This window comes from Struthio camelus, chromosome 18, assembly GCF_040807025.1.
Source record: "Struthio camelus isolate bStrCam1 chromosome 18, bStrCam1.hap1, whole genome shotgun sequence".
Lineage (NCBI taxonomy): Eukaryota > Metazoa > Chordata > Aves > Struthioniformes > Struthionidae > Struthio > Struthio camelus.
The window spans coordinates 19,087,082-19,113,939 of record NC_090959.1 but is presented as its reverse complement, the minus strand read 5'-3'; the positions used below and the strand labels follow the sequence as shown (position 1 = coordinate 19,113,939).

The following is a 26,858-nucleotide window of genomic DNA, read 5'->3' as shown; positions in this document are numbered from 1 at the left end:
GCTCTGGCGAGGCGGCTGCGCATGCGCCCTGCTCAGTTCCCACCCCCCACCCCCCTTCCTGTGCGTGCAAACTGTACCGGCTGTAGCGGTGTTCCCCCCTCCCCTCTGGCGATCCGTAGTATGCTGCCCTTTGACCCGCCGCGGCGGGGTGAGAGGTCGGGCGGCCATCTTGTGGCGGCGGCGGCGGTTTGTTGTCGGTGAGGCAGTGTCGCGCCCTCCCCCGCGGGCGGAGCAGGCCGCGGCCCGGCGCCGGCCCGGCGCCATGTCCTCCTTCTCGGAGTCGGCCCTGGAGAAGAAGCTGTCGGAGTTGAGCAACTCCCAGCAGAGCGTCCAGACCCTCTCGCTGTGGCTCATCCACCACCGCAAGCACGCAGGGCCCATCGTCTCCGTGTGGCACCGGGAGCTTCGCAAAGGTACGCGGCGCCGGGCGCGGGGGGGCTGGCGGCCCTCGGGGGCCCGGCTCGGGCCTGCCCCGCCGCGGGCGCGGTGACCCCCGGGGAGGGGCCGCGCTCCCCGCCGGGCAGGGGCAGGTGTCACCTGCCGTTTCGGAGGGCCGGTCCCGGTCCTGCCAGACACCGGCGGGGCTCGGCCGGGGACGGGACTTTAGCGAGCGACCGGTTACTCCTGATCGCGGTCTTTGAACTCTTTGTCTCAGCACGCTAAAAACTTTGCAATTTGTGAGAGGTCTTTGAGTTACAGTTTAACAGGAGCAGCCAGGGCATGAGAAGCGTTTCTCGTTGCGTGGTGATCGTCTGTTAAAGCCTACAGGGAGTTCAGTGCACAAATGAATATGGAGTGCAACGCGTGTGTTTTGGTGCGCGCTGTTGAGGATGGTACTTAAAAATATAGTAGGCTCGAAACTTTGGTGAAATAGTGGAGTATTAGTTGAGGGAAGAGAGGATGCTCGGCCATTTTGCTTTACTGAATCTTCACTGAGCCGGACAGCTTGGCTGTAAAATAAAGATATGTTGGTTTCTTTTTCTTTGAATGTCATTAAATGATCTGTGAAAGTGCTTTGTTGGCTGTTTTTCTTTTAGATTCCTGTTACTTTTCCAGTACAAAATTGCGCTAGGGCTCTAGGAGGCATGCAGAGTAAAACTGGCTGTAAAGATATGGAAGCATTGCTTGGTATTATCAACCAGAAATATTTTGTGCTTTCTTCCCTTGGAGATTAACTTAACTAAAGTCTGCCTTTGCAAGTGCTGGCAACTTTCTGGTGACCTTCATAATGAAGATAAGACAACTGCCGGTGTCGCTGTTGATGTTCTATCCCTGAGGGGAGCTGTGAAACCAGCCAGCCTCTTGTTAACGTTGACCTTCTCAACCTCTGCAGCCAGCAGTGTCTGACTCTCCTAACGTATGATGCTATGTGAAGTCCTAATTAGAGTATTTTAAAACATCTTTCACTTGATTGTTAGCTGTTGTCACTTATAATAAACTGAGTATGAGTTTTTGAGAGATCTGAATTAGACCTGCTGTGGAAACAAGTACATTTGCTTTCTGGCTCATGTATACATATTCTCGACCATTCTGTTCTAGAGAACTGCATCTCCTACTCATTTTGCCCTTGGTAAAGTAGAATCTAATAGCGTCAGATTGGGGAAAATTATGGTATAGGGAGCAACTTTAAAGCTATTGTCATAGAGCATTGTCAAGAAAAATGAGTCTGCAATAGCTTTCTTTTGCAATTTCACTATTCCTTCTGTGGATCTATCTTAAGTAATTTTATACAACTTTTTTTTTTGAGCTTATTTAATGGAAAATAAATTTAATGTTAATTTGTTGGTAGGATGGAACAACTCATTTTAGTTTTCAGACACGTTTAAGGGTTAATTTTTGTGTAGCTTTCTTCAGAGGTTGAGGTGACTGCACAAAAAATATCAAGATCATGATTATTTTATAAATTAATTGGAAAAAGCTAGCAAAAGTAAGGAGGACATGAACTACTTGACTTGAAGGCCTCTGCCTGCTATTGCTATGAGGGTAGCATGCAAATGTTTTGAACTCTCTTTTTAGGCCAAAAGACTATAAGCAACTTTTAACAGCATATAAATAATGCTAGGTGAAAGAAGTAAGAAACAAATGCAACTATCTTTTTTTCCTTTCCTAGCAAAATCGAGTAGGAAACTTACCTTCCTATATTTAGCAAATGATGTCATCCAGAACAGTAAGAGGAAAGGTCCTGAATTTACTAGGGAATTTGAATCTGTTCTTGTGGATGCTTTTTCTCATGTCGCCAGGTACGTTGCTACATTACTTTTTAACTCAAATTCTCTCTCTAAAGTTTTTGTGCTCTTGTTATAACAAGTTCTATTTCAAAAAAATGTTTTTTAAATGTCAGTAGTAGAAAGTGGTCTCTGACTACTTTATGGATAGAAACTGTTGAGTATTAATCTTTCTCTTGGGGAAAACTTGTATAAAGCTGTGAGGGGCTGATTCACAAACATTTCTGCTCTGCATGAAATTCCTACGTACTTTATTTTAATTGTTATTAAAAGATCTTGGAGATCTGTCCAAAGGTGACAATTACACCATGTTCCAAGCTACTGACACTTAATAGCTGCATATTTGTGTGTGTGTGTGTGTGTGTGTGGTTTTTTTTTAAGCTACATAATGATGACCCTTTCCCCTTTTCAAAAGATTTTAAAACAGATTTGATACTTTTGGGTTACTGGATTCTTGTCAGTCTTCTGGTTTGAGTATAGTTTCTTTTTTGTTTAACTGCAAATTGCTTATTTTAACAGTTACTGGCTTCCTTGTTAGTGCAAGGGTTTTATATCTAAAAGGAGGGAAGATGTGATGCAGCTGCCAAAAAACTGGGCTACCGTTTAGTCAAGATTTTCTCTAAGTAGCATAATAACTATTGTTATCTCAACTAAACAACTTTAATGTTATGTGTGTTTAGCGGTATCCTGTTCTGGATAGCTGTGTAACTTTCAATGTGCTGTATAAGTACATTTAAGTGCCTAATGATCCAAACGATCTACTTTTTAACTAGGATGTTATTGACTGAAACAGTTGCTTCAGGTTAATACTTTAAATTGAAAGCATGGCAACTTGGAGGTATTTTGTAACTTTTTTGTGTGCAGATTCTGAAAGATACCAAGTTTTCTTCCTTCAAAATTTTTTCTGGTCCTTCCCTTAGGGTGGCAAGGTGGGGTGCTTTCAGGCAATCTTTGGTTCTAACATAAGGGGAAAATTGGCCTCAAGTGTGTTTTGTACAGTTTATGCCCGAGAGTATGAGAAAGAGTCTCTCCAAAAGTGCAGATGCTGCAATGGGTGCAACTTCTAATTTGGAATGTGCTATGTTAAAACATTTCTTATGTTTTCAGCTGGACTATAACCACTTTTTAAATCTTTGAACAGAGAAGCAGATGAGGGCTGCAAAAAGCCCTTGGAACGATTGCTTAACATCTGGCAAGAAAGGAGTGTGTATGGCAGTGAGTTTATACAACAATTGAAACTTTCTATGGAAGACTCCAATAGCCCCCAAACTAAAGGTGAGTATCTGATTTTTTTGTTGTATTTTTTGCTTTGTTTTTATTTTTTGTTTTAAATTGGTGCATGCTTCATTGAAAGGTTAACCGTGAAGAGTTAAGCTCTGGACTCCTAGAGTCATTGACTTGTTGTCGGAGTTGGTCCTGGAGATTCTTCAAGATTACCTTTAGAGAAGTCTGTCTGTCTGTTTTTTTTTTTTTTTTTAACTCAAAATAGAACTCGAGTTCTATTTTGCCAGTGTATTGCCTCATGACTTGTTCCCAGTAATGAGCTTAACATCAGGTAAATTCTGGTTCTGCGCATGCAGACAAGACGCTCTAGGGCTGCCTTTTGATGTGAGGCTAAGTTGATAGGATGCGAGGGAATGTTGCTTGGGAGTTAAAATTGTCCCACTCTGTATCTATGAGAGTAATCAGCTGGGTTATTATAATGGTTTATTCAGTATTGCTTGTGCTTTTGTTTTCTTTTTTTTTTTTTATTTTGCATAGTTGTTCTGCTTTATTATGATTCAACAAAGACTTTTTAATAATTGAATGTTGAAATATATGCCCAGAAGCTTATCTGGTCTCTTTTTTTTCTTTTCTCCAAATGATGTCAGCTGGTATAATAACATAGTAATTTTGCATCATTTAATAACCTTAGAGCATCATGCTTACAACCTTATTGTTGGAGGAGGCAGGTGTTAGAGTGTAAACTTCTTGAATTTACTGTACTTTTCTACTGATCTGGCAGGTACTGCCTCTTCTGTCATAGCATCTGAAATTTAACTGGTAGTACTGTAAAGAGAAGAGGAGAGTAGTAGGAAACCCAGCCTATTGAGGATGAGAGTCATTAAAAATTAAGCCAGTTCCAGTCAAGTGAATCTTTCAGTCTCAGTCTTTTCAAATTAGCCAGAATCAGATTGCTGCTTGGCTAAATTTTGCTCTGTTCCCCACAGAGGTACTGTACTTCATAGCAGACTTGGCTTAATCACTAGTAAAGTGTTGTTATGCCATTCTTAGCTGGTGAAAACAAGAAAGATGTGTGTAAACCTTTTACTGGGTAATAAATGATAATTGCACAGGGTTAATCTGAAGACATGAGCAAAGCACGTGAAGTCATACATCTGTGGCTACAGTTTGTGTTTTTTGACATGTTTCTTTAGGCAAAATTAGTGAGTGGGTCAGCTCTAGCAACTTACAACTGGTGCCTTCCAACTTAATGTAATTAAGTGTAACATTCAGAAGGTGTTGCATTTTTTTTCAAATGCTTGGAGGCTAGCTGCCTGAAGGGATTCTCTCTTCCATACTGGGACATGGAATCCACGTGACCTCCGAAGTGAGCCTCTGTCATGAGTGAATGGGAAGGTGGAAGGCTGTTTTGGCAGGGCTGGAACATGTACAATCTCTAAATGAAAGTTCAAATTTGATGACTTTTTCTTGATTGGACATAGTGCTTAAGACACCCGTTTGTCATGGAAGGACAGAGATTTTGCGTGCCTGAATTCTTGTTAAACTGAATAACTGAATGTTTGAAATGGTTGGTCTACTAAGGTACCTGAAAAGGTATCTCATTTTATCTTAAGAAAATTATGCTTCTTGTCCAAAAAAAAAAAATGCTGATAGGAATTCCAGGTGAATTCACAATGACCTGTTACTCAGTATCATCCACTGTTCTGAGCAGTGGTATCAATCAGTCCAGCTACTGTTACCTTTTGAACTTGCAACTATTTGTACAAATTAAACTCTTCCTAATTGTAACAGAACCTTGTGGGAAACAAAGTGAAGAGGAAGACAGATGTTCCAAAAACTTTGTTGTGCACATTATGGCTAGAAAGTTAGTTTTTGTCTGGGTAAACGGATACTAATGTATTTTTTTTCTATTTGAGAGAACAGTCCAAACTTTTTCAGGAGTGTCACTATTGCAGTTGACTTGTCAACTCATTGGAAAAAAGAATTTGTGATTTTTAAATAAGGGGAAAAGAAATTTGAAAAACTCAGAGGTCTCCTGATTTTTTTTCCTTATTTTAACTGCCTTGTTTTCAAATTAGCATTATAACAATAAGAACTAATTTCATATTGGATTTTAATGACTTTCTAATATAAACTGGTGTTTGTCCAGTTTCTGGTAGACAATTATCTATGTAGCAGAAGTCTCTATTTTCAAGGTAACCAAAGATACGTTATTGTCCATCTTGCCTGTTTTACAGACACAATGTTTACCATAAAAAATGGAATAACCATAGTATACCACTTCTCAGAAGAAAAAAAAAAACCCACTGAATTCCTGGTTTTGCACGCTTCCAAAGTAGACATGGGTTAGAAATAGGTAGTGTTAGTATGTTGAGAATAGTTCAACGTTGTGCTATTAAAACAAAACTTTGAAGCTTCTTATGAGCATCTGTTGCTGTGGTAATGAGTATACTCTTCTTAAGCCTGGGGTAGGGTAAATCTCTGCTGCTTTTTAATGTTGCAATGTGTGAACGACCTCTTAAATTATTGGAATGAGTAGGTGCTGCCTTCTGCACAGCATGGCTCTGCCTGGGTTCAAGTATATCAATTCTACTTACAGTTGTGAAACTTGCCAAAATAAGAGAGTCCTGTATCAATGAGAAGAGAAATCTTTAAAGCTTATCTGTGCATGTTCTAATGCTGCAGCCCATTTCATGTTTCATTAATAGCAAAGCCTCAGAAAAAGGTCTATATAGCAATTCAATTGGAAGCACATGCTGGATATCTGCCATGGAGCAGAATGGATTGCATGAATAATAAGGTTGTCAGTTAAGTGTGGTGGTGGTGGGGGGGGAGTACCTGTCCTTTCTAAGCATTATATTCCCTAGTTTTTACTTCCTTAGAGTGATGCAATTTACTACCATATTGTAGTCTTTCAGGTTCCTTAAGGAAACATGCAAATACATACAAGTCAACTTTTGAATACTGATATCTTTATTTATAGGGTTTTCAACCCTAAATGTATTCATTAAGCTTGCATTTGCTTTCTCATTAATCTCTTTTTTTATTAGAATGTTTGTTTTTACAAGGGATAGGGAGGAGAAGAACCCATTTATCTTAAGGGCTGAAAAAATAGGTCTGTAGAGATTTGATGTAAAATCCTTTAGGTAATATAACCTATATAGCTGACATGTTTTCACTGTCTTTAATAAGCAGTTGAAGGAAGTCCTTGAATATGCTCTGATGTGGGAGTGTTGCAAGATAATGTAGAACAGAACTGTTGTTACCCATCCTCTGTGGCTGAGCTTATATCGCAGATTGAGGCATAGTGAGTAAGATCCATATTGAAATATGGAGGAAAAAATGTCAAAAGGAAAACACAGGGATGCTTTCCAGAATAATTGAAATAAAGGCACCTGGGGACAGGGCTAAGTATCGTTTTGGAGCAGGTCAGTTCTAGTTATGTTTGACGAGGGACAGGCTACCAAAGAATGTATGTTGTAAGAACACTTTAACAATCATGAATAATCTGACCCTTAAAATCAAGGGGTTAGAATAGCTGCAAGGTACACTGAAGCATTAGGATTTTTGTATTTTGCTGTTCTTTATCTTCTGGTGTTCTGTGATGGTGGTCTTTTTTTCTTTAGAAAGATTAATTTTTTGCTGTATTCAATATTTTGTCCTAAATTGCTTTCCAAAAGCAATTGTTGCTGTTGTATAAGGTTCCTTGGAATATGAAGCCTACAAAAGTGTAGGGGTTTTTTTGGTTTTGTTTTGGTTTGGTTTTTTTTGCTACAGTTTTGGGAGGCTGATTTTTGGTTATGCTGGCTGAGGATGATAACTCTGCCACTAGGTAAACAAAGTACTTAAATTCAGCTGCTCTCCCTTTTAAGTAAACAGTTATCATTAGAACTGAGAAGTAAAAACCTCTGTCTTAGAAGTTTGGCTGTTATTGCGGTTCTGGAATTTTTTCCGATGTGTAGACTGTAACAGTTAAATTACTTATGGTTAGCAGATCTTCAAAACTACCCGGGCAAGATCCTTTGTGACTAAGCCTGAAAGAGAATACAAAGCCAGCGGTCCCTTTTCACAACAGCTTCTTATATTTGAAAATAGATTATTTTTTTCTGCTTTGGTGAAATAGAAATGGTATTTCCAGAATTCTTTAAAGAAGCCTTCTGCTTCCCTTGTGTACCAGTTCCAAGGAAGGAGGAGTGCCAGATTCCGCATACGTGGTGCCCAGAACGCTACTATAAAGCTAACTGCTTTGTCTAGGCTCCTTTTTCTACTGGAGACTCTGTCTCGTTAGCTGCTATTCCTATTCTCAGGAAGTTATGACTTTTCTAGCACACAAGCTAGCTACTGATACTTAGGCCTGCAGGTATTCATGCACCTATCTTCTTTAAAGTCTTTCTAATCAAACACAGTTAGTCTTGTTCAGACAGAAAATTTGGCTGAATGCTGAAGCTTCTATGTTAGAGTAGCAGGCTAATAGCAAGCATGGAACTGACCAATGAGCAACAAAGCAGGATCAGCTCTCCAGCAATTCTCATTCATGTTTTCACTTCTGTATGCACTGCGGTCATTCACTCTTCTGTCATTTGCCTTCTGCTTATGTTTTATTGGTTAATTACTTTATACTAAGTACACGCAAGTGATAAATATTTATGGCACATTGCATTGAGGCTACATAACTTTAAATGATCTCTTTGGCCATTTTATGGTCTGCATGTTTTCTGTTCAATTCTACATGTGTATTTTTTGCACACCTTAGTGGACTGCGGCCGTTTTTCTTGTTCATCTGGTATCTTATTTGCTTATCAGTCATTGTCAAGTACTCTCTTACCTCAGTTGTATATGTACAATAACCATATTGTACCTTTCTCTAGCCTAGACAGCCATATTTTAGCCTGTATCAAAAAATCGTCTGATTTTTTGATAACTACATTTTCTGTGCTTCTTTGCCTTCCATAGAATTCATCTGATCGCTAACAGGGATGCATTTTTGTCTACTTCATGAAGATCATTTAGCTTTTTCCCACACTAGTAGGACATGCAGCACCTCTGACTTTCTCTCCGTTAAAATAACATTTTTTCAGATTCATGCCTTACTTCACAAGGAGGCAAAATTCAGCATGTAAGGGCATACCTTTCTATTTGCTTCTTCATTAGAATTGGACAGACTGATATCATTTTAAATCAAGAATGATCTTGGATTTTTCTGTGAATTGGTGTATATACTGTTTCCCTTGAATTCCAGGATTATTTTGGTGAGACTTGATTCCATTCAAGAGAGACTCTTAGGACTCTGTCCTAAGTTGTCTAACAAATTACTCTGACTCTTCTGAGTTTTGATGACAAGTCTGAAAAATGAACTGTTTTTTTTTTTTTGAAGGCTCTGTAACTGGATCAAATGCTGCCTTAAGACTTCTGACTCAAAAGATAAACTGTCTTTTCCCTTTGAAGCTAAGGCACGTTATGCTAAGGTTCATTCAACCAGCAGTGTCTTGCTTTATGAAATCCTTATTTCTGTAGCGTAATAGGTTACCTGCTTGGAGATCAGTTCATGTTCTGTCCATTACTGATATTGCTGTCGCATCTTGTTGCAGAGCTTCAGTTTGCTAGAGCTGTCCTGAGGTCTTTATTTTGATGGAGAAGCGGAAGGCTGAATAACCAGCAGTTATTTGTCCTTTCATATTGAGACCACAGTGAGCATATGTTTGGTGGAAAAATAATTCGAATTTCTTTCCTTCATATCTATCTTAGGATCCATCCTCCATTACTACTGATAGGGAATCCTTCACTACATGCATAGTATTAACCAGAGATTCTGAGCAGAGTTGAAGACTTGCCATTTATTGGCAAATGGGGCATTTACTTGCCATGCCTCTTTTCAGTGTAGAAGGTGCAAAGATGTAAGAGTGCAGTGCATACGGTTGATAAGACTGTATCCTTGTGCTTAGAGCACATGCACGTATAGACATACTTGTGTGGGCAAGGTTAGCCTTCTCTTGCTAGTGTGCATTTGAGCATTTGCAATATGATGCCAATATTAGAGTGCATCTGTGGTCATCCTTCTCTTTAGAGAGGCCTAATCACTGAAGCATCTGGTATGGTGGTTGGTGCTTTTTTAAGTAGAGGTAGTTGGGGCATATAGATCTGGCACCCAAATGAGTTGCTTATGTGTCTTCAGTTGCAGAGGAGAAGAAGTCTTTAAAGCGGACTTTTCAGCAAATACAGGAGGAGGAAGATGATGATTACCCCGGGAGCTACTCACCCCAAGACCCTAGTGCTGGGCCACTGCTGGTATGTCCAAAGGGTTGAGGGTGGGGAGAAGTTTGGAAAGCGACCTCCTGTGAGGTACAGCCACAAGGGGGAGCTGCCAACAAGTGAAATAAGTTTACCGGAGAAATTCAACTGGGGTTTGAGAAGTCAGTATGTAATAGAACAGATTCTTTTTTCATATTAAGACGCTGCAGCACATCTGAGTGATTTCCATTAGTGTAAACCAGGATCTGAGTAGCAGGAAAGAATCTCGGAGGACTGCTAGAGGAACAGACCATACTTAATGCTTCCATCAGTGTGTGATCTCTCACACCCAAAGCTGTAACAGTTTAAACTGATCTCTTTTTTGTTTTGCAGCACATAGATATCTCTATGTGTATACTAAGAAGCTCAACCTTAGATAGGTTTGTGTGGAGTTGGTTACAAAAATCAATTTTGAAGAATTTATTCTGAGGCTGACGTGTTAGTGGTGTGTTAACAATAGGAATGAAATAGGATCATTTTGACTATTTAAGGCTGCAAACTGAACATATGTTAAATCATTGTCTATTTGAAAAGATGAAAAGTTACACCATCCATCTGGTAGACTATAGACATTGAAAAATAGAAATAAATTGCAATTGTCAAGGAAATGAGTGGAGTTTTTTGTTTTTTACCTCCAGATGCCCTGCAGCTCATGGTTTCTCTTGATGATAATCATTGTGTTTGTTACTATTGGAAATCATTAGTAGTTTGCAAAGAAGGACTAAATATTAGGCAGGCAATGGACATCTTTAGTTTTCAGATAAAACTACAATATATTTATTGAAAAGTTATTTTTTCAATGTTTTTATTATTTTTCAAGCTAAGTATTAAATTACAGTTTAAAAATCAGCATTGTTTATAGGACTAGCCACGCAGCTTCAAAAACTACCTCTTAAACCTTGTTCTAAAGCCCAGAAACAGAACACTTTTCAAGGAGTCTCCCTTTCTCTCTCTCTTTTTTGGTGGGGGAGGGGATACGGTAGGTCAAGGGAGGCCTTTATAAAGCAGTACTCAAGCAAACTCTTACCCTAGGATACTTTTTGAGTACATTTATTTATACCGATGCATTTTTCTCAATGCACTGAGAATAGCTGAAAGACGAAATTGCTAGGATATAGCAGAGTCCATTTTAATTGCAATGTGCTTCTAAAGAGTCCATTTAACTAAATGAGGAATAGCAATGGCTTTACTGAGGGAGGACAGTGTAAAGTCTGCTTTAATAGGAGTATTTTTCGTCATAGTCAGAGTTTATAATAGGTAACCAAGTACAAAATTGTAAAATGTGCAACTGTAAAAAGCTGACAGACAGTATTGTTTAGAAGGTAATGCAGTGGCCATATCCACAGGAAATAGCATAGAAGATACCTGGTTTTAATGAAAGCCTACTTGTCTTTCCGTCTGGTAGACCGAGGATTTGATCAAGGCCCTACAAGACTTGGAAAATGCAGCATCAGGAGATGCAACGGTGCGGCAAAAAATTGCCTCTCTGCCTCAGGAAGTTCAAGATGTATCATTACTGGAGAAAATTACAGGTATGAAACTTGAAGATGAATGCAAACGGGTCCAAAGAGTAACTTAAAAAAAAATCTTTGATTTCTACATAATCATAACGTACAGGGGGAGTAAATTTCAAGTTTTGTGTGCTCATTTCCTAATTCTTGGGTAGTTAATAGATCACAGCCCTATGAAATATAATTGAAGATGAAATTTATATACCTTGTTCCATTTTTCTGCCTTAGACCAATCTGCGCATTTAGAAAGGTTTTTGTGCTTGGAGATCATCAACAGCATTTTCCAAAAATGTAGAGGAAATAGAGGCATAGTTCTCAAATGGTTATGTTTGATTTTGAACACCTTGACTATTGGGTATTTTAAATGAGTTTTACCAGGCTGTGCTGAGTACACGCGTACTCCTTCACTGCTACAGAAAAAGAAACTCGCTACTCCCATAAATCCGATGGTCTTCATTTAAACCGACTTTTGCAGTTATATTTTAAAAGTAATCTTAGTAAAAGCATTTAAAGGTTGACCTGATTTGACTTTGTTCCTGAAAGTAGTTTAATTTAGAACTCATTATGAACTGTCACTTACTCGATCCTTTGTAATACACTCTTGCTGTGTCCAGTTTGAAGACTAGCATGCAATTTGTATGTTTGCTTGTGTGAATATGTTAGCAGATGCTCAGAAAAGAGGACGTAAAAAGTGCACACCATGTTTAAATGTTAAAACCTTCTGATTAGCTAAATTCTGCAGGCGCAGCCTGAAGTTCTAGTTTAATTAATCTGTTACAGAGACAGACTTTATAGATATTTTTCTCACCCCTAATCATTGACATCTCTGCAAGACCAAAATGCAGTCAGTCGCATCAGTGTCTGGAAAGAAAACTGTTCTCAAGTTATTAGTCTTGCCCGTTTTCTTTATATTCCCTCCGATTAGAATTCTATTTTCCTATCAAGCTAGGGCTATATTTATGAATGAAATGTTATCATGCATGTGGTTGGTGAATTATAGCCCTTCTGTCAAAAGATAAAAGGTTTTAAACTTTGTCCTGTAAATTACTGAACAATTTTGCACGTAGACAAAGAGGCAGCAGAACGTCTTTCGAAGACTGTGGATGAAGCATGTCTGTTACTAGCAGAGTACAATGGACGACTGGCAGCAGAGCTGGAAGACCGGCGCCAGCTGGCACGCATGCTGATTGAGTACACGCAGAATCAGAAGGATGTATTGACAGAAAAAGAAAAAAAGCTAGAAGTGAGTACTTATTTAAAGCAGTGCTGGCAAGCTGGTTGTCTAAGCAAATACTCCCACTTGACTCCTAAGTTAGGTATTTCTGTCAGGGAAGATGATTCTAGGAGTTATCTTTTCATTTGGAGTAAAACGGGTAAAGAAATGATGTAAAAACCCTGAAGAAAACAAATCAGTCCAAGGCGTTTTACTTCAAATGGGCGTGGAAGGCCCAGAACTCAGAACTTTGTAACAAAAATTACTCGTTGGACAAACGTTTCTGTTTGGTTCAGATTTACACCCCCCCCCCCTTTTTTTTTTGTTAATGAAATTCTCATTTCCAAAAAGTCAAACTTCCCTTACCATAAGCAGTTGATTTTTTTTTTTTTTTTGGTTGGTTGGCTTTGGTTTTTCTTTTGCCTATGGGTGGGTGCCTTTCATCTCCCTTCCCAGTCCCTGCTCGATAAGCAGATGCAGTTTAAACAAGATCATCTGGTATCCTTTAGCAGCCACTTTTGCCAACAACTTCTATAATCGGGTATAAATTGGGCTGATATCCAAAGATGATGACTTCCATTTCATGCCGTAGCTCTCGTGAACAAGGTGGGCAGGGAAGTTTGTAAAAATGAGACTACTCTGACTGGAACTCAGCATCAGCTGCAAGTCCTAGAGTGAGTACGTAGGCTATGGCAGACGGCTATTTATCTGAAACGTTCTTTCTCAGAGGAAGTTTTCCAGCACCACACCCTGGGACTAATATGGAAGTTTAATTAATGATTTTGGTTGTATGTCACTCTACCATCTGTTAAACTGCCCCCTGGCGACACATTAAGGGCTTTCTCTACCTAGAGAAGAATATCGGCTGCTGATTATTATGAACAGCTGTTGTTGGGTGGGACACGAGTTGCTGCAGAGGACAAAGTCTTCTGGAAGGAGACTGTTGTAACAATTGCGTGTTCTGTTAACTGTCATGACAAACCTTGTCTTTGGACAGCTAGGCAACGTTGTTTTGAGGTAAATTTCATTTTGGATGTATTTCTTGTAGTGTGTCTTTATACTGTAACTTCTGAATGTTTTGTAATTGTGAACACGTTGCCTTTCCAGGGTTGAAATCAGAAAAGCAAGTGCTGATGATGTGTTCAGAATTACAGTATTGAAAGTTCATAATCTTGTTAGCTTGTTTAGCTTGAATTTCTTGAAGTATAATGTCTGTCTTATGGCTGAGTCATTAAAAGGTACTTTCAGACATGGATGTGAAAGGTGTCATAAAGTAAATCATGTTTGGCACATGATTTAATTGCTGAATACTAGTGGAAGTCTTGGGCCAGTTTTTTTTCTTTCTGAAAAAGACACCTGTCTCATAGAAGCAGATTAAGTCTATATATAATAGACTTAATCCTTAGAAAAGCAAGAATTGGATAGCAAAATGCTGCACAGAGACATTTTAAGAGGCCCAGAACAATCCATAAATTTTAGTCAATTTGAGGCTATGCAAAATTAAGAAATTTGCAGTTACAATATTAGATGAAATTTTCTAACAAACTAACTGAAATGTTGTGGTGAGTGTATTGGTTTTTGTTTTTGAAATTCTACTTTTGGTAAGGAATATTATTTAAAAAATGTCACTGTGGCAGAGTTGCACATGTAACCCTGACAATTAAGCTGTTAACCAGATGAACTGAACTACTCTGTTCATAGGAATAATCCTGCTGGTGGTGATGGGCAAGTTGTTTGTCTATTGTTAAGTGTAAACATGCTGTTTAATAATCAGAAATTAAAGAATGATCTTATTAAACATCTGGTTAGGGTAGCATCTTTGTCACTCCACCAAAACAAGGTGGCCCTAGTTCTGTAGAAGTCTAAAATTAGTTGCAGGAAATGGCATTTAAATACTTATTTAACATGAAGACACAATTCATATTCACTTCAAATAGCAAATCTTAGCTGAGGAATATTGCCTGAGTAAAGCACTCCATTGTTCTCAACTTAGAGGGTTAATAAATAGTGGAAGATGTTCGTTACAGATACGGCATGCTGTATCTGCTTATCGTTTTTGTTTGAGTCTTTGATGTTCTGGCAGTAGCGCTATTGATTAGGGTCAGGATTTTTCTTTGTAGTGCTAATAACTGTTTTAATAGAAGTATCCAAAATCTTGTAGCAGTTGGGAAATGTATTAGAAACACAAAACTTCTAACCTTTAAGCAAAGACTGAAAGAAGAAAATAACTTAAAACAATCTAATTTTTGAACATCTTCTCATAGTACGTTTTGGTCTCTTGAGATCTTTTCTATAGTCTTTAGTACTATTGGCTTTTTCTTTCCTTTTTTTTTTTTTTTTCTTTTCTTTCCCCCCCCTCCTTCCCCCGCCCGGTGAAGTAAGCTTCCTGACTCTCAAATTGAGATACCGTTTTAGATATAGACAAGTTGTTTACTTCAGCGACTACCCTGTTCCAGTCAAAGTTGAGTTGCTAGATGGGGAGCGGGGGCTCCTAGTTAGTAATATGAGTCAGGGCTTTATTCTAAGATGTGAGAAATGAGTGATTCAGAAAATCCTTGGATATTTCTTGTACTTGATTTGCTCATAAAATTAAGTCTTTTGTTATGATAGTAATAGCTGGTCTACATCTTTGGAAAAGCTTTTGCTGTCTAAACAGCTGTGTTTGTTTACTTGTCCTGTTAGCCCTATCCCTCTTGAAACAGCAGATTCTCAAAATATTATATACATAAATTGAGTGTATTTATTTCTCAAAATAGTTTGCAATGCTGTAACGCTGGGACATAAAACTCTTGTCATCAGTTGTAGAAAAGCCGTCTATCGAGGAGCAATATGCTGAAAAAGATGATCTTGGACAGTGAATAGCACTTGAGCATTGGTAAAGATTGGCAAGAGTGAGGATTCAAACAGCATAATGCTAAGAAACACTGGTAATCTGAAGGAAGAAAGCTAGTAGAGAGCCTGAAGGTTACAACGTGTGGACAAAGTCTGCTTTTGGGATGGTGATTCCTAGGCAGCAGTTGAATAATTCAAAGTGTAATAATGAGGATATAAAAGATGGTAGTGACTTGATTGTAGTCTAAAAGCACTTTCAAGGAGAGGAAAGTAGAATTCCTTTTATTCTGGCTGTCACCTGCAGAGCAAAACTGACCGGACCAAAGCTGATGGTGAGCAGACAATAACAAGGCATGTATTTTTAAGGGTCAATATTATCTGAGGTTAATTTACTGAAAGCTGTCGTGGGTTCTGTCAATATCACTCGATGTCTGAACATTGCATGTCTTTTTAAATGATGTTTCATCTCGATCCAAAATTATGAGCTTAATGCTGCAACTGCTGGGCTTGTACTAGATCAGAGCTCAGCCTAAATTCTTATAATAGATGTAAGGCACTAAAATCTATTTTCAAATGCAGCATAGGAAAAACCTGATATTTCTGTTAATTAAAAAAAAAAAAAAAGAGAGAGAGATGAGGTGACTTCCTATCTTGTGTGAATATTTAACTTCCAATGAAAGTTTTATGCCCTGTGTGTTATTTTTGACCATTACTGACTCTGCTGCAATTGCTGAGTGCCATCAGTTGGAGAGGTTTTTTTTCTTGTCCTTCAGCACCTGAGTCTGTGTAGGACTTTAAGGGGAAGGGCTGTCTTTTTGAAATCAGAATGCTCTTTTTGTAGATGCATGGCAGACAAATAGGGAGGAAAAAAATCCAGGGAATCTTATTTGGATAGAATTGAAGTGTAGGGGAGCTATTTGCAGGAGGAAACTTCCATGTTGGTGTACCAGGTGACTGTAAAATGAGTCAACTAAATAGATGAGACTAGAAAAATCAAGTGAAAGTAGTGCTAGAAAAAGGCAAATTGTGTGAAAGCCTTATGGGTATCTAAAATAACTGCTGACAATATGAAATATGGAGTAGGTGGAGGAGGGTATTTTAATCTAATGGGGCGAAGAATATCTAGAGAGAGGAGAATGCATTCAGGATTTTTGCCTTGGTATGCAGTCAGCGGTGCTGAGTTTTTTCCCCACGCCCTCCATCAATCTTATCTACCTGCATTTGTAAAAGGTGACATTAAGAACATAGTATATAGGGTGTGTATGTGGGTGTGTATACATGTGTATGTTTTTATAGATGAAAGAATACATTCTATTTAAGATTCAATTTAGAGTAATTTTTCTGATTGTTCACTGCACCTGAAAAATTGTGGCTTAGAATCTCACTGGGAACTGTGGGGGTTTTTGGGTGGATGGGTTTTTTTTTTGGTTTGTTTGTTTTAATATTCATGGTTTCAAGGCACCTTTAAAATCTGCATGTTGTTTAAGCTGTGCAACGCTTTTTGATAATGTATCCGTGAGGGTTGAAATACCTCAGCTTCATTGTTGCTTTTTTGCTGCTGCAAAGTGAGAAACTGGTTCCCACGCTAGCATTTGTTTTCAGTTTGCTTTTGAGGTGTGTTCTTCTGCACTGAATTTGTGAAATGGAAGATGTTTCCCTCTCCATTTTCTGACTTCTTGCAGGGACAAATGGACTGTATAGTTGTAAGAACGCCCCAAAATACTTGCTGGATTGACTCCAATGTTGCTTTGGAGTTGCGACAGTTGCTGGAAAATAGTTTGTCCCCTTGGGAGTAGAACGCACTCTTCTGGAGTCATGAGACCGGAGCGTAAGTGATGCATTGTGCAGCTGCAGGCCTGCAGGTTTGTGGCTTGCTTTGTCAAGCAGCCGTATTAGTGCAGTGCCCTGCAGAGGAGGAAGGGCAGGGAAGGCTTGTTGTCATGCTTGTGCAGCTCCCTAGCTTTGTACCAGAGCAGGTTCATACCTCTTTTCAAGGTGGCATGTGGGCTGTGACCCACACAAATTGCTTATGAGGACTGTAGGCTTTGGATCAGATCTTTAATGTGTCTAATCTCACTTGTGTTCAGCTGAATTTGGATGGAAAATACGCAAGTTTACACACAATTTTTATTTTGTTCCCTATTTCTCTCTCTCTCTCTCTCTCGCTCTCTCTCTCGCTCTCCTCCCCCCCCTTTTTTTTCTCTTTTTGTATATGTGTGTTAGCGTTTGTCAGCGGCCTTCTTTGGACCAAGAAGCTTTTTATTTCTGATTGCAGTGTTTCCTTATAAGGCTAATTCATGTCTCTAGTTTGCAGACAGGGTCTTTAAAGTTGCTTTCAAAGAGGTTTGGGGGTTGTAACTGATGTGGAGAATGCTGTTTTTCCCCCTGATTTACCTGTTACTAATCCTGCTTGGTGGGCTGGCCAAAGCCTTTATTTGAGGAAAATTGATTTATGCTTATCCAGTATGAAGTACTGGATAGAATACAGTTTTAGAACTGGGCTTGTTCAAACAGGAATGTGGAGGCAGAAGAAAACTGCTGATACACTAAACCTGCTTCTTAAATGGGGGAAGGGGAATGCTGAACTGCTTTTTAAAAGGCAAAAAGCAATAGCCTGGTAGGAGTTCAAGGGAATACATATGTAACATGTCATCTGGGGATCTTCTATAAAGAGTTGTTGTTGAGCACAAGAGTAGAATTGAACTGTAGGCTTTTTAAAATTATCTGATAAATCATTTATGTGCAAAATGCTGTTGGGAAAAATGCTCTAGATATTTAGTGTCTGTACTGGTTAATAACCTACACTTTATTAAATATCTTTCAGCACATTAAATTGAGAACCGTAAGACATTTAATGGAGTGCAATGTCTGAAAATTGTCAGTATGTAAGGTGAGGGCTTATGTATGCTGTTAAAATACTACTTGAGAGGAAAACAGCTATCCTTGCTTTAGAAAGCTTTTCATTTCCAGTAATTTTCTCCCAACATGTTTCCTGTTGGCCTTTTTTTATAGGTATGCTGTCATTGTGATAGTCATAGTCTAACGTATTGTAATGAATAGATTTTTAAAGTCCTTTACATAGCATTTGCTGCTTAACCTAAGGAACATCTTGCTCTATCAGTTTTATATATGTAACATTTTAATTAGAAATTTTTACATGACTATTTTAGCATATTACTGTCTAACCTCTTACTATGCTATATACAGTTTTCAAATTTCTGTTGAGCCTCTGATTCATTTTTTTTCCTGACTTCTGTGTATTCTACGTCTTTTGCTTTCATACATCTAATTTAAGCTATACCAGATCAAAGCTGAGGCTGGCTGACTGCTATTCCTATTCACTTTCTAAATTCTCATTAATACTTAACTAGATATTTTTCGGTAGATGCAGTTGCTGTGATAACTTAAGAGTGTTACTGCTTGACCCAGAACAGGAGTGGAAGTGTCCAGCGCAAATTCTAAGCTAAAATAAAATGAAGTCTACACTGTGTAATCCAGCAAGGTGAACCAAGCCATGCAACAGTCCTCAAAGTTAATTTCCTGTTGAGTCAGTTAAAGCCAGATTTATAATGTTCAAGCAAGACTTTGTTTGAATGGGACGCTTCCATCAGGTCTTATGTTTGTTCAGTGGTGTTTAATTCTGATTTTTGTGTTTGTTTCAAGGACTAAATATCTAATTCACTTGGCCACCGTGGATTTAGAATTCCAAGTACTGAAAGAGAATGTTGATTGGAAAAGGAATTTGTAAGGCACAGTGCCAGTTTTTCCTCTATCAGCCTTAAAGTCCTGCTACAGCAAAGATCTCATTATTTTGTCTAAAAAAGGCAAATAGCATCCAAATACTATTAATCTTAATGAAAGCCTACTATGCACTGAAGCAATTAGCTAGAGATATGGAGTACAAACTTAGACCTCAGAAAGTAACAATTTCTTTTAAGTGCACTTCTTATTTTTTCAGTTTTATGGAATAGATGGACCTTATGCAAAAATCTACAAAATGTGCTTTCAGAGCATGTCAGTAAGGGAGCTAGCTGGAAAGCATGGTTCTTCATAAAATCTGCTTCCAGAGTCCTGCATTGCAGAATATAGGCACAAAATGGTTTGTGAAAAAAGAAAAATCACTGAGCCTAGAAGGGGGTTACATGTCTCTGCTCACATGCATTCCTGAGTAAAGCTTGTGTATATTGCTGAATATTAGAAATGGCAAATTCAAATAATGTGCCTTGCACTTCATATGAAAGTAACAGGTAACTTCTCATTAGTAGGCATTTCTTCCCTGTTCCAGAGGGGCTTTGGAATTCTCTGCTTGTAAGAGTGGTTATTCGGAAGTGATGGGCTACCTCCAGGCTGTGTTTGCCTGGAAGGATGCATTGATATCTTATCTTTAGATGTGCTTTGTTCTTGGTGCTGCCTTTTGTTATGCTTCTCAGGTGCCTCAGTTCAGTCAGCAGTCCCTGATCCAAACTTGGTGTCCGGTCTCTTTGGTCCTTTACTGCTCTTTCATGAATCAGCAAGACGTTGGTACCGGAACAGAAGGGAACTGTTAAGCATAAAGGAGACAGCCTTTCTAATGCAGTCTGTGTTGTGCATCAAATCTGTCCAGCAAATGATGATCTGTTCTAGGAAATCTTGGTTCCTAGGTTATTCCCTTAGAAATATTTCCATTCCTGAATTTAGCAATCTGTTTGTTTTTTTTCTTTTTTTTTTTTTTTTAACCTGATAAGATTTAGGCCTTACTGCTTTAGCCAAAACTTTTGTTTAGAGTAGTTAATGCATGAATTATCCTACAAACAAGGTAGAATTACTTAAATTGCACAATGTGGTTCTCAAGGTGATTGAATTATTTTGTCATCCTATCTGTACAAAAGTCCCTGTTCAAATTAGAAGATATTTCTCATAGCTCAGTACTCTATGGAGCTCTCAAGGTAGAATATCCCTAAAAATGAAGGTATGCTAAGAACAGTGTTTTCCTAAACGTTTGAAGCTGTTAATTCTAAATGTCAGAACACATTACCATTGTTAATCCATAGAGGAATTGTTCCTAAACTTGTATGTTTGTCCTAGTGTAAAAAGCAGGACTGAATCACGGCTTGTGTGCATCTGGGTGGTTATTCATTCATAGGAGTGTTTTCTCAGAGCTCGGCTATCAAGGAAGGCATTTCAAAGATCTCCTTCCCCCTAAATATTTCTATCAGGAAAGAAATTATACTGTTTGAATTTAATATAATTGTACAATCACGCAAATGGTCTTCACCTTAAAAGCCTAGTATTCTAGTTCTGATCGTCCATTAAATGTAGAGTATTCTAGTCCTCCTGTCAGTTTTTACACTGAAAGTGGTAAGATATTAGTCTTCCTGGATAAGTAGACATTACACTACATCTGTTTTTAAAGAATGCTCATACACGATCTTGGCAATTTAGCAATATTTGAGATCTTTCCTCGGTTTATGCTGGGAATTTGTACCTTCTACCCCATTTATCAGGCTTGCTGGTCTTGCCAACTGTCTTACCATTCTTGATTTCTCTCCTATCTTTAGTAAGAATTACTGCGGGGAAAAAAAAAATCTGATATTCAGCCTTTATGCAGTTTGGCGTTCTTGAGAAAGCACTGCCCTTTCTTTCCTGGCTTGATATCCATCACTCTCTGACAAGGTCTTGAATTATGGTTTTAAGACAGTCTTCTGCCAAAGAAATCACAATCTCTGAATTTAGCAACATCCACCTTCTAGCTGTAAGCATTTGACCTATAATAAATACTTTTACTGTCTGTATTCTGTATATGCAAGAAGTGGTGTTCTGCTGTCTCCCTGCCTCATGTTATTCATCAAGTTGCCAGTCTTCAGTAGAGCACTCAGCCCGCCATCGCTCCCCTTCCCCTGTGTCAGCTTCCACCTTCTCTTGGAGAAATACGATGAGTGTAGGAATGCAGACTGTTGAATCGGTGCTTCCGGTTCTCTCCTCTCTATCTGCTTTTGTTTTGCATTCATGCTTAAAAATCCATGTTTTTCTCTGTTTTTTTTTCTTCTCTATCTTCTGAAGTTAACTTTCTAGCCATATTTCCCTATTTAAGTTTCATGCCTCAATTTTACTCTTCTGTGCTGTCCATTGTCCTTCCTTTCATTAAAATATTTGTCTCATTTTGTATGAATTAGGTGAGTAGCTTTGGAAGGTGGAAGGGAGGAAGAATTAACTTCAGCTCTGGCTGCTCGCATTAAATGAATTTAAAGTCTTATATGAAATCCATTTTATATCCTTGATTTATTTTTGTTAGTTGTTGAACTGCTCTTGTTTCTCTGTTACATTTTTGAAGGTAGCGACCTGTCTTGCATGTGTTTGAAAAAGCAGAGGCATCAGAATTTGTACCCTAGTCTAATGTTTCTTTCTTCGTTCTCTGATAGTTTCCTACTAATTCCTTATGCTTTATTTCCCTTACTAACTACTGCTGAGTTCTAAGCTGTTCTGCAGTTAGTCCGAGTTCTTTCCTACTGTATTGATTTAATTAATCTTGGATTGCAGAAGTATTTCTCGGAGTGGTGTGACTAGGGATGTTGAGTGTTCTTATTTTGATCTTCTGTTAGAACAAAAAGTAGACCCTAAATTAATGTGTGCACCTTCTCTGGAGCTGCTTTTTGTTATTGTTCTCTAGGCTTGTGAACAGTACACTTTAGTTTATGAAACTGGTAGAGCTTCATTTGAATTGATTATTTCAGTATATTGTCCCACTTACATTAACAAAAGTGTGTGACTGTAGTGGTATGTTTACTCGCTGGACCTCCTAAAATGATGCAGGTTTGAAATTGGCTGTTAAAGGACATTCTAGTTTGGATGCTGGCAGGAAATTTACAGAACATATTTATATAGCCATTCCAGGTACAGGGATATTCTGTATTGTTGCAATCAGCTCTGCTGCTCTCGCTATTCTAATTCAAATTAATAAAATACAGAGAATGTAAACTCATTGCTTGTAACCCTGTAGGAACTGCTCTGCTTTGATATTTGGAGAAGGTGAAGAGAATTTCCATCGTTGAGAAGGTTAGAAAGAATGGATTAAAATTGTAAACCCTTCAGAAAAATGTTTTGATTGAATGTGTGCCTGGTTTTATTTGATCTTCAAAGATAAACTTCATTTCCCTGGTAAACTGTTCGTTCTTTGCCAAGTAATTAAGAAATCAAAAGTAAGTTAATATTACAAGTGACTGTACAGAAATCTGTTCAGTGTACTTTTTTTTTTTTAATTCCATTGTTTCCTGTATTTTGGAGATTTCATGAAAAATATGACATGAACAATTAGGTAAAGAATGGTGCATTCCAAAAGAAATGATACAATACCAATTTTTGTATGATTTAAGTAGCTGTCTTCTGTGACTTTTACATAAGGGTTTAGAATCACTTAACTTTGGAAATGATGTAAATATCAATCTTTAATTGAGCTTTTGTGTTAGATAGCTTAGTTGAGTATGAATGTATTAGTCAGCTCTTAAATGGTCTCTAAGCATAATTTAACAAGGTAAGGTTATGTCTTTCATTTTCGGGCTCCAAACTCTTCCTCTGTCTCCTCATGACGTACTAGTCATTGTTACCTGGTTACTATCTTTTAGATAGTAGAGATTTTTGAGGATGGATGTATATTTCTTACTGGAGTTCTGCTGGTCAATCCACACCTCACTGGTGGAAAAACTACTTGCAAGTTCCCTCTTTGGGTTGTTTGTGTGGTGTTATGGTGTGTGGGTTTTTTTGTTGTTGTTGTTTAACTTTCTGCCTTTCTCCTTTTGTTTTCATACAATTCTGAAAATGTTAGTGATTATATTTTGCTTGGTTTCAATCCCATCTGGATGCGTCTTTCTCTGATTTACTTTTAGTGAGCATATGCATGTTTCTGTTTTATTTGTTAACATGCCAGTCTGATGCTTACAGCTGCTGTGGTTGCTAATGAGTTGTCTAACATGGTGCTGATAAGTACTAATAACACAAATCACCTAATGGCCATGAATTCTCTTTATTCTTGGCTACTTTCCTGTTCCTTCTAGAGAGTATCTATGCAGTATTCCTCTTTAAATGCATGCAAAAAGAACTCTTATGCGCAGCATACTTGAACAAATAGGCTATTTTGGAATTGATCCAGTTTTTTCTAGGAGGATATAGCAAATTAGGGGATTTAGCCCATTTTGGTCATATCCAAACAGAGTTGTGGTGTCTGCAGATGTGCTCTCCTGTAGAACGAGGCAGTTAAAAGCGAATGATATAGGAAAGGAAAAATACACGTCATATTAAAACTTCAAGCATCAATAATATCAAGTTGGATGTTGCATCCTTTCAATCATAAAAGCTGCCATAGCTAAAACAGGGTCTCTCACCTCAAGGTTGTGCTCTAGATATGCGTGAAGATCTCCAGCTACCTGTTAAACGTTCAGAAAAATGACGCACTTACAAACGCAAACCAGGGATTATTGTATTGATAGAGGAGACCCTATTTCAGAACCAACAGTTGTTTTTGATTTAATAACTAAAAAGGGAAAATGTGATTAAATATTCAAAACTGATCAGGTTTGACAAAAGCGACTGTGTTAGCAGAATAGTAGTACCTCTGGTGGTACTGCCAGCTTTATCAGGAGAGGTATATCTGAAGAATGCTATGTCAGTATTCTGTCTTTGAGATTGGCGAAAGGCAGTTGCCCGGAAATACAAGAATAGAGCAACTGTATAAGGATACTTCTCCCAAATATTCTCCCAGGCCCCAGTGAGTTTGAATCTGGGGGCAATTTACGTTACTGTTGTTGAAGTAATATATCTCAGAGCAGGGTTAGTGGTTCTGGAATACCAAAGCTTGTGGACTTCCTGTTGATATCGGGTTGTGAATTTGGGTGCGAGTGATAAGGTCTGCTGTCATGCCTGTACTTGCTCAGAGAGCCAGGACCTTGCCACCTTTTCCAAGAATCCTCACCTAGAAAGTACTCCTAGTTTAACTGGAAGCACTGTTAGATAACTTGTGTTTAATCTGTATTCCCTTGTCTCTTTCCCTCAGGAATATAAACAGAAGCTTGCTCGGGTAACCCAGGTCCGCAAGGAGCTGAAATCCCACATCCAGAGCCTTCCAGATCTGTCGCTGCTGCCCAATGTTACAGGAGGTCTGGCACCTCTGCCGTCTGCTGGTGACCTGTTTTCAACAGACTAGAACAAATGATGTCCCCCAGTTTCCATTATTACCAGCAGAAGAAGACTCTGATGTTGACTGGAAATCCAGTCTTCCAAGATCTACCGTAGGAAGGAACTTGCAGACCCTGCTTTCAACCTCTTGGCTGCTCATGCTCACCCTCTCTCTGTGTACAGTGGCTCACGCTGAGGGGAGGATAAAGAGTGAGTTTTTGCGAGATCTAAAGGGAGTGGGGATAGTCCATAGGCAAACTTTTCTCACATTTTTCCGTACTCTTTAGTTTCTGTTTGCTCTTAGCACTTGTTACCCCCACAAAAGTCATGAGAATCATGTACATATATACCTGGAAAGTTTTCAAACGAAGGTTGACCATATAATATTTTTTCTCTGTAAAAGTGTATATTATTTCTGAATCAGTCTTGTCTGTTTTAGTTGGGTTTCTGAACCTCATATCTGAGAACAGTAGTAAAGGCTAGTGGGCTTCCTAAGGATGTGTATGTGTGCAGGCACTGTACCATGCCAATGTAAGGAGAAGGTATAGAAGGTATCTGTTGAACGATGGTACAGAGAAATAGTTTCTTAAACCTACAGTTCCTTGTACTGTTTTAGGGCTGGTGTGAAGATAGTTCCTATTTGGCATGTACATAAATTGAGACTCGCCACAGGCAATAAAAATAAACAGCTTTTCTTTGTGAATTAGAGATAGCTTCATAATTTACGCTCTGCTGAGCAATGCAGAACTGGATATTATTTAAACAAGAACAGAAGTAAATTTTGTTCTAGCTACCTTAGATTTATACCACATTTTTCCTCTGCATTATACAAAAGTAGATGGTGACAGAAGCTTCAGTTTAACTAGCTGAGAGGTTGGAATGGTGGATTGCAACTGGTGATATCCCGGTGACAGGTACCGTCTGATTTACTCTGAGGAAGTTACGTTGAAAATATTATTCTATAAATTCTCTCTCTAGCTTTAGTGAAGCTATTTGGTGGACAGAAGTTAAACGTGGTATAAATATTTATTTATACAGAAAATAGACGCATATTGTATGCAGATATCCTGTATGTACATGTGCCATGACCATGCATGTAGATATTAGAAGGATGTACTTAATTTTGTGTCACAGATTAATGTGAGTTGATTTTATTATTGGGAAAAGTCAAAAAAACAAATTTAAAATACTCTCTAATTCCCTGATTCTGCTAGCTAATGTTTTAACTGCCATGGATGTAATTAGATTTCGGTTTGTGTGTTAGGTTTAACAAGCTGGACTCTCTAATAATTAAAAACCATTCCAATTGGGCTAACGATTCTGTTTAAATTTAGCACCTCTCACTATAAAAACATCTTAAGTTTCTGGTAACACTTGATCTGATAATTCAGGTTTCGTAACACAGAGGCTGAAATTAGTCAGACAAAGCGATGTGCTATGTTTGTGCCTCCCCATAGTCTTAAGCTGCTGTTGTCAAAGACGTGAGAGGAAACCTACAGAAATGCAAAGCTTGTTCTGCATTCTCATTAATTTATTTTACAGGGTATTCAGTAGCATATTCAACTTTCAGTTAAATGATACAGCATTTTTGGTCATTAAGTTGTTAAAAAGCTCATGTGCTTTTCTTACTGACACTTCACTTTGTTCCCTCCCTTTTTAAAAAAAAAAAAAAGTAACAAAAAACAAAAAAAACAAACTTCTTGCACCCTTACTGCCCAGCCAAGAACTGTGCTTTTTTCCCTTTAGTTGACAGGAAAATTTCAGTGGCAGAAGTACTTTTTCCATGAATTGGTGTGAATCTGCAGCCCTTCATGGTCCAAACAATATTTAGATAAAGCACTGTACATTCTCTCTGCTTTTGCCAAAAATTAAAAAAAAAAACAAAAAAACAAAAAAAAACTCAAACCCAAACCAAAAGATCCATTTCTATCCTGTTTCAGCTCATGGTGGTACCCTGAGGCTGTTTTAACCAGTAATTATTTTGACCATTGATTGAATGTGTATCCATTATAGGAGAAACGCTCTCATCAAAAAAATTATGTAGACAAATGTGTTGACATCTCACACTGTTATTTTGGTTAGATCTTCTGTGAGAAAGCTGTATGTCTTTTTTTTTTTTATTGAAATGTTTTTTTTTTTCCAAATATACATGTGTGTTTTATTTTGCTTAATTTAAATGAAGTCTCGTTTTTAATTTTATTTACTTTACTTTTTGGGCAAAGGGCATCTGGTGAACTGGGTGAAATTCTCTCAAAGTTAAACAGATTTCCCCAAGGTGTGTCTTTTTTTAACAAAAGCTTAAATCTGTATATGAATTGATTTTAGGAATTAATTTAGAAGTATAGGCTGCCATTTGTGACAGCAGTATATTCTGAAATGTCTCATAGATATCTATTTTTGAATAAAGAGGGTGTCATTGAA

General features: G+C 38.2%; 1 protein-coding gene across 4 annotated transcripts; it reads left to right on the top strand.

Moving 5' to 3' along the window:
- Window positions 1-58: 58 nt before the first annotated feature.
- Window positions 59-26,858, top strand: RPRD1B (regulation of nuclear pre-mRNA domain containing 1B). 4 transcript variants are annotated; one of them, XM_068913044.1, is made up of 8 exons: window positions 263-413; window positions 2,111-2,240; window positions 3,367-3,500; window positions 9,628-9,734; window positions 11,143-11,269; window positions 12,316-12,491; window positions 22,270-22,325; window positions 24,316-26,858. In XM_068913044.1, the coding sequence occupies exons 1-7, from the start codon at window positions 263-265 to the stop codon at window positions 22,300-22,302; spliced, it is 858 nt and encodes a 285-aa protein (XP_068769145.1). In that variant the 3' UTR covers window positions 22,303-22,325; window positions 24,316-26,858. The 4 variants fall into 4 exon arrangements, with proteins under 4 accessions (XP_068769141.1, XP_068769145.1, XP_068769144.1 ...); XM_068913043.1 differs by having other exon boundaries at window positions 9,622-9,734; XM_068913040.1 differs by lacking the exon at window positions 22,270-22,325 and having other exon boundaries at window positions 59-413; window positions 9,622-9,734.

What these genes read in the sequence shown, in the direction of transcription:
- RPRD1B (XM_068913040.1), top strand. Translation starts at nt 263, where the DNA reads ATGTCCTCCTTCTCGGAGTCGGCCCTGGAGAAGAAGCTGTCGGAGTTG. An exon ending in GCACCGGGAGCTTCGCAAAG is followed by an intron (nt 414 to 2,110) that starts GTACGCGGCGCC and finishes TTCCTTTCCTAG; the next exon opens with CAAAATCGAGTAGGAAACTT. An exon ending in AAAAAGAAAAAAAGCTAGAA is followed by an intron (nt 12,492 to 24,315) that starts GTGAGTACTTAT and finishes TCTTTCCCTCAG; the next exon opens with GAATATAAACAGAAGCTTGC.